The sequence below is a fragment of the Xenopus tropicalis genome, chromosome 1 (genome assembly GCF_000004195.4).
Source record: "Xenopus tropicalis strain Nigerian chromosome 1, UCB_Xtro_10.0, whole genome shotgun sequence".
Taxonomy (NCBI): Eukaryota; Metazoa; Chordata; class Amphibia; order Anura; family Pipidae; genus Xenopus; species Xenopus tropicalis.
In genome coordinates, this window is record NC_030677.2 from 141,783,620 (window position 1) to 141,791,506 (window position 7,887).

Below are 7,887 nucleotides of genomic sequence, written 5' to 3' on the forward strand. Positions count from 1 at the left end.
ATTGAGCCCTATGGGAGACTTTCCTTGGGCCAGGTTGGAGCTGCAGAGTGCCATTGATTCCTATGGGAGACTTCCCTTGGGCCAGGTTGGAGCTGCAGAGTGCCATTGAGCCCTATGGGAGACTTTCCTTGGGCCAGGTTGGAGCTGCAGAGTGCCATTGATTCCTATGGGAGACTTTCCTTGGGCCAGGTTGGAGCTGCAGAGTGCCATTGAGCCCTATGGGAGACTTTCCTTGGGCCAGGTTGGAGCTGCAGAGTGCCATTGAGCCCTATGGGAGACTTTCCTTGGGCCAGGTTGGAGCTGCAGAGTGCCATTGAGCCCTATGGGAGACTTTCCTTGGGCCAGGTTGGAGCTGCAGAGTGCCATTGATTCCTATGGGAGACTTCCCTTGGGCCAGGTTGGAGCTGCAGAGTGCCATTGAGCCCTATGGGAGACTTTCCTTGGGCCAGGTTGGAGCTGCAGAGTGCCATTGATTCCTATGGGAGACTTTCCTTGGGCCGGGTTGGAGCTGCAGAGTGCCATTGAGCCCTATGGGAGACTTTCCTTGGGCCGGGTTGGAGCTGCAGAGTGCCATTGAGCCCTATGGGAGACTTTCCTTGGGCCGGGTTGGAGCTGCAGAGTGCCATTGAGCCCTATGGGAGACTTTCCTTGGGCCAGGTTGGAGCTGCAGAGTGCCATTGAGCCCTATGGGAGACTTTCCTTGGGCTGGGTTGGAGCTGCAGGGTGCCATTGAGTCCTATGGGAGGCTTCCAAAATCATGCTAAGTCTGAAAGTTTCGCCCGCCGCTTACGAGCGCTCAATACAAAAAAGTCGTGACAAGATACGAGCAAATCGTAACGGTTACGAAAAAGTCGCGACTTTTCGCGCAAGTTGTAAAGGTTACGAAAAAAATCGCAAAAAATACGAAAAAATCGCAAAATGTTCGTTTTCCAATCGGAATAAATGTGCCCCCATGTGTAACATGTTAAAGGAATGGAAGAAAAATTCACTTGGGGTGACTTTGTGTATTATGGCAGTCATTCTAGGGTAAAATCTCTTGATCTGTTTTGTTCCAAATACAAATCCTTTTATATTTGCATGTTATTACTTGTGGCGCCGCTCCGCACACCCCGATTTTCCCATTGACTTTGACAGGGAAGATTATTAAACTGCTGCCACACTTACAGCTTTGAAGCTACACCCCCAAAACTTGAATAACATAATTATGGGATCACCCCAAACTTGAATCAAATATTCATGGGGTCAACCTGAATGAAAATATGATGATTGTTGGATGCCCAAAAGTGGGCGGAGCTGTGAACAGCCAATCAGATTTTACCTACTGACTTGGTGGAAATTCAACCTGCTGCCATTCTCACAGTAATAACACCAGGGTCCCCAAACTTTGCAGAGTAAGGCACTAGGTGACTGCGGTTCAAGGTTAGATAGAGTTGGCGGAGCCACCAACAGCCAATCAGATTTTACCTATTGACTTTTAATGGGGAAATTCAACCTACTGCCATTCTCACAGAATTAACACCAGGGTCCCCAAACTTTTCACAGTTGGTCACTTAGGGGACTGAAGTTTTAGTTTTGAAAAGTGGGCGGAGCAACCAACAGCCAGTCAGATTTCACCTATTGAATTTGATGCCAGGGTTCCCAAACTTTGCAATGTCAGTCACTGGGTGATTACGTATTCAAGTTTTATTTGTTTTTTTTTTAGTGAGCGGAGCCACCAACAGCCAATCAGATTTTACCTATTGACTTTCAATGGGGAAATTCAACCTGCTGACATTCTCGCAGAATTAACACCAGGGTCCCCAAACTCTTCACAGTTGGTCACAAGGGGACTGCAGTTTTAGTTTTAATAAAAAAGTGTGCGGAGCCACCAACAGCCAATCAGATTTCACCTATTGAATTGGTTTGATGCCAGGGTTCCCAAACTTTACACAGTCAGTCACTGGGTGACTATGTACTCAAGGTTAGAAAAAGTGGGCGGGGCCACCAAAAGTCAATCAGATGTCACTCGTTGACTTTCAGTGGGGAAATTTAAATTGCTGCCATTCAGACACTATTAAAACCAGGGTCCCCAAACTTTGCACAGTGGTTTTTACTGTAAAACTGTGGTCCAAGGTTCGAAAAAGAGAGTGGAGTCAACAACAGATCGGATTTCATTCAGTGACTTAATGTTTTTCAACACAGCAGGAAGTTTGTTCTCAAACTTCCTATTCTAGTTGTTTAGTCATCTGTTATCTTGTTAGACCAACTGCATGAAATCATCAAATAAGGGGTGTGTCCCCTCTTTTAGATTCACTGGTGTTAATGTTAATGTTTAGTCTGCACTTAGGAGTTAAGATGGAATTATTATTAAAATATAATACAAGCTTCATCATTCTGAAATAAGAAATTTCTAAATATAATCCATAGAAATTCTGACCCCCTCTCTGAAATAACTTAGTTATTATTTTTTATCCCCCTCTAAGCATCTTTCTCTCCCCATTCTCTGCTCATGCAGGTGTCCGGAGTCTGACTTTGATTATCAGATACATAGTTAGGAGAGTGAAGAGTAACTTGATTATTTCAGAAATGGTACAAATATAAGTCTATATTAAATTTTAAAAAATTTGGCGTTGCAAAAATACTTCGAGTGAGAAAAAAGTCGCGGTCACATCTAAAATGTCGCGGGTGTAAAAAATGTAGCAATCACATAAAAAATGATGTGTTTGTCATGTAATAGCTGCAATTTGCTATTTTTTTGCTATTTCGGGCATTTTTCTGTAGTTTTACAAATTTTTGAGTGAAGCAAAACAGGACATAGCTCAACGCTATTGGAAGGAAATTTTAACTTCATTAGTCTTATTAAAAATCCCTAAGATTAGGATTAGGGTGTAGTTAAACTATAGTGTATACTAGCCTCTTTAACATCAGTTTCAGGCAAGGTAAACTTTGGCACTGCAGCCCCAGCGTTCCTGCCATTTCCCACTTGGTGGTATCCCTAGAGACTAGACAGTAGAGTTAGTAGAACTCTTTGGGATATCTCCACTCTTCTATGATTTCCTATTTTCTAATGATGAATTTTTAATCGAGATGGCTTCATAAATATCAATTTAGGAAATAATTATCTTTGATCTCTTTTTTAACAATGGAACATATTTGAATTCATTTATACAGATTCCAGTACTTTTTAGCAGGTGTCACTTTATAATCATCTGGAATCAATTTTTTAAATATAATATTGTCAAAGATCGAATAAATTGATTCATAGTAGTAAGTTGGGTTGAAAAAAGACATACGTCCATCACGTTCAACCATAATGCCTATATATAACCTGCCTAACTACAAGTTGATCCAGAGGAAGGCAAAAAACCCCATCTGAAGCCTCTCTAATTTGCTGCAGAGGGGAAAAAATTCCTTCCTGATTCTGATCTCTACTGATCAATTAGATATTCTTAAGAACTGGCACTTTAAGTTTAAGCACTGGTCACTTTCCAACACTGGGAGGCACATTTATCAACATTGTCATTTTTGTGGTTGAAGAGATTTTTGAAGCCACGACCATGTCATTTATTTAAAAATCATAACTGAAAAAGCCATTATACTTTTTCTTCTGTGATAAAATTGTATTTTGCCACAAAAAAATACGAATTGTGGAAAAAAATTGAAGATTAATAAGTGCCTCCCTTATTTGTTAATTAATTAAAACTTTTTTTAAAAAGTTATCAATATTATTCCCTAACAATATATGATATACTACATAATAATTTCTATATATATTCATTCATTTATTCATATATATATTTTTATAATACTATATTAATGAATAGAGTGACAAGAAACCTGGTCGCTCTTCTATCTCCTTAGATTTACCCCCCTTAGATTTACCCCTTATACACATATATATTTTTCCTTAACTTTGTGTTTATTTCTTGTTGTTTTTTTTCTTATATATAGATAGAGAAAATATATGGCTCTCTTAAGAATGTATATATTCTAGAAGATTGTAGATGTATTGTGTAAATATGATATTATTTGGATAAATATTTGTATAAAGCCCCCTTTTTGTTCTTTCGGTACCTCCCTTGTTTCAAAATAAAATAAAGATTTAAAAAAAAAAAATTATAAAATAGGTAAAATGCAAAGTAAAAGTGAATGATTACTATACAGATGCTTGCTAATATAACTTATGCATGTGACAGAAAAGAAGTTTTGTACTAAGTTACAGAAGTATCAAAAATAAAGTTAGAAAGTGTGAATTATTATGGATGAGCAAATTTTTTTGCCAGGCATGGACTTAGAGTGAAATTCCGCATTTCGCCATTGACAATTTTTTGCGAAACTGGCTCAATTTGGCATGATGAAAACACATCAAGTGAAGAAAAAGTTGCGGTCACATCAAAAGAGTCGCAGTTGCATCAAATAAGTCTCTGTTGAATCAAAAAAGTAATACGATAGCCATGTTTCGCAAACATTTTCGCTGTTTCACTCTGACTGACTTCGTGTAAAAGGGCTGCATGTATTTAGAACCTAAAAAATTTCCAAGGAACAAAAAAATTATAATGAAATTAGAATTAAATAAGATTCAGAAATAGAGAAGCTTTTTTTCATTTTACTAAACTACTATATGCACTGTAATAAGTATCTTACAAACCAATAAATACTGCCACTTAACTCCATGATGTCATGTAAAAACACACAATTGCAAAGCGTTGTCAGATGGCTTGTGGGCTTGAGAAAGGGCACACTGCATTCCTAAAATGTTGCTTTTAAAGTGATACTGACAGCAAAATATAACTTCTAAAAATAGGATAGCATATCCAAACCTACCTATAGGCCATGTTGACCATTTTTCCATGAAAGGTATGCTTCTATAATTAAATCTTAATGGAAAATCTTTAACCCAACTGTCAATGCGACTGTAATCTCATAACCTGTCAAAATTTGACCTAGCTGATATCATCAAATCCTCAGCTGGGAGGATCCTTATTTTAGTTTTCCCCTTACTTTTAGCCAGCATAACTTACCATGTGACTTTTTTAGTTCCTCTAGAAGTTCTCCAGGTCAAGTGGTCTGCATTGCAGGGTTAAGCCAGTGTTGTGTGATATACTGCTGTTTAGCTATTCTGTTCTCCAGTGTATTCCGATCTTGATGCTTCAAAAGGTTCTCCTGCACCCCCAGTAGTTCCCCTCCATACAGGCTCCCTGAAAGCAGACACTCTGACTTGTATTGAAAGCAGACATTCTGCCCCTGTATTCCACATGAACGCTTTACTTACCAACCACCTTCTCCAATCTCATATAAATTAAATATATTTTGTGCATACATGATGATGTAATTATTCCACATTAAAAATGGCTGCTCTGTGGGGCTGGAGTCAGACAGATTATGTTGGTACTGTATTTATTTCGAAAAGTATCGCTATAATGCCATATTTGTATTTATTATGGATGTACAGTGATTTTAATACACTTCATTGAGCTATAAGCTATTAGAGTGCTGCAACAGTGAGTCTTTTAACAGTTATGAATAATATATATTGACCTAGAAATTGCCACTGTTATCAAAATGACAATACATTCCCCTATCATATTACATTTAATCCCTTGCCTAGCACCTTCAAGCAAGTAGTTAGTTACATTCAGCCAAGAAATGCACATTCTAGTCAGCACCATGGACACTTCCTCCAGCTTCCATTTATCTATGGCAAACCTTCACTTCTCATACGTAGCATTCCCATAAGCCTTTATATCAGCTGTGAATTCTCACTTGCTTGCTAGATCCCTGCCCAGCAATCTCATTATAACACATCTAGTCTTTTGGTCATGTTTGTTTTTCCATACTTTGTTTTCCAGTAGCACTTCCCCCATGCTAATTTCAACCCATGTATTTTTCTCTAGACATGTACATACATTCTGGCTGTCTCTTTGTTTATGCTTTATGCTTTTTTATGGCTAGACAGATGCTTCCTGTCTTTTGGCACAGATTGGTATTAACACTCTGTTGGGTTTCTGAAATGCAGCTCTAGCTGTTGCTAGCACCGTGTCTCTCACAGCACAGTAATATGTGGCAGCATCTCTGGGCTCGATTTTGCTTTTCTCAATGCTGGTGAATCTCTCATCGGGCTTTAATATCATATTAAATGTTCCGGCCTCCTTTGTGCCATCATACCCACTAGCAAGAAACTGTATTGCACCATTCTCAGGCTGTATGTACCAGAACATGGTGTCCTTGCTGGTTGCATTCTGGTAGCATGGGATAATGACTTTGTGCCCCTCTACTACAACGATGTGCCGAGGCTGAAACACTTGGCCATATAAAGTTTTAAAACCTGAAAAAAAATTGCTTCTCATAAGTTTCATTGTTGGTAATAAGCATAGCCTACTGAAACATAATAAAATAGCCACATAAATACAGAGTAAAATTCAATAGGGGTCATTTATGAATACTGGGCAAATTTGCACCTGGGCAGTAACTTGTAGAATCCAAGCAGATGATTGCTTTCAAAGTTTAACCTGAAACTGACTGAACAAAAACTAGTGCTATGTGTTATTGTCCAGGTGCAAATTTCCCCAGTTTATAAATGAGCCCTTGGTACTTTCTATACAGACATTTACTAATTGAATTTGTGTGCAATAGAGAGGAAGCTTTGTACTAAGTTACAGAAGTACAGTATCAGTAATAAAGTTAGGAAGTGGAGCAATTCAAGTGTGTGTGTTATATTGATCACAGACAAATATCAACTTATTGTACAAAATGAGCCAAAATGAAATCCAGCAGATGTTTTACACTGCATATACTTGGCTACCAAACAGAATACCTAGCAATACCTCTTACTTGGGTTGTAATAATACACACATTAAAGGACAGAAAATAATTTTTTTTCTTTTACTCTGCAACAAAATATTGTTAACACAAGTACTAGTAACAATATAAGCATTTTGTATGAAATGAATGCAAGTATGATAAGATAAGCAGCTGAAAGGCAGGGACTACCTTACCCAGAAGAAGGAGCATAAACACAAGAGGAATCATTGTTCTGAAGGAGCTTTTGGATGATAACTAAGTAAGGCTCTTCTGATACAGAGAGGCGTTTAACTCTGACTTCCTGTGAGAGATGTATGTATGTAAATAGAACCTAAAAAATTCCCACAGAACAAAAAAGTGTAATACAGTTAGAATTACAATCAGAAATATTGTTCTTTGTCTTTTTTAAGGACTTATTTTTAAAAAAATGTTGCAGTCAGTGCACTGTGTTGTCATCATTATTTTCACCTTATCCACACAATTATAATAAATACTCTACTTAGTATCTTTATGGCCACTAGAGAAAAACACATTGCTTGTTTGTTGATGCTAAACTATTAACTGTAATACAGGCCACTTGTATCCTTAATAATATTGTGTTATTTTTTAAAAATAGTTGTAAAATTCCATTTCTCAATCAATCATGTTTATTAATGAAGGGGGACATACAAAGTACTGTTATTTTTGCTGATGATACTAAATTGTGCAAAGCTATAAGTTCCATGCAGGATGCTGCCACTTTGCAGAGCAATGAAGTTCATTGTTGACAAGTGCAAAGTTATGCCATTTGGTAGAAATAATATAAATGCAAGTTATACACTAAATGTTAGTGTGTTGGGGGGATCCTTGAGAAGGATTTGGGGATTTTTGTAGATTGTAGCTGTCTAATTCCAGGCAGTCTCATTCTGTGGCTACTAAAGCAAATAAAGTCCTTTCTTATATAAAAAGAAAGGCATTGACTCAGGGGATGAAAACATTACACCTACCCCCAGTTCCAGCCCTGCCCACAGCAGTCGATCAGCAGAACAAAGGCAGAGTAACAAGATAACAGCTCCCTGCATGACACCTGCATTGCTAAAAGCTCCCCTCTAGTGGTAGATATGAGAA

At 38.0% G+C, this 7,887-nt stretch overlaps 1 protein-coding gene across 1 annotated transcript in view; it reads right to left on the reverse strand.

Annotated features, from left to right (window-relative positions):
- Positions 1-7,008, reverse strand: part of LOC101732037 (Ig heavy chain Mem5) — a 53,234-nt gene extending 46,226 nt beyond the window's left edge. Inside the window, exons 1-2 of the mRNA XM_031905902.1 lie at positions 6,975-7,008; positions 6,027-6,304 (exon numbers count right to left, since the gene is read on the reverse strand). Of these exons, the coding sequence (XP_031761762.1) occupies positions 6,027-6,304; positions 6,975-7,008 (312 nt within the window). The remainder of the gene's footprint in view (positions 1-6,026; positions 6,305-6,974) is intronic.
- Between the last annotated feature and the right edge of the window lie 879 nt (positions 7,009-7,887).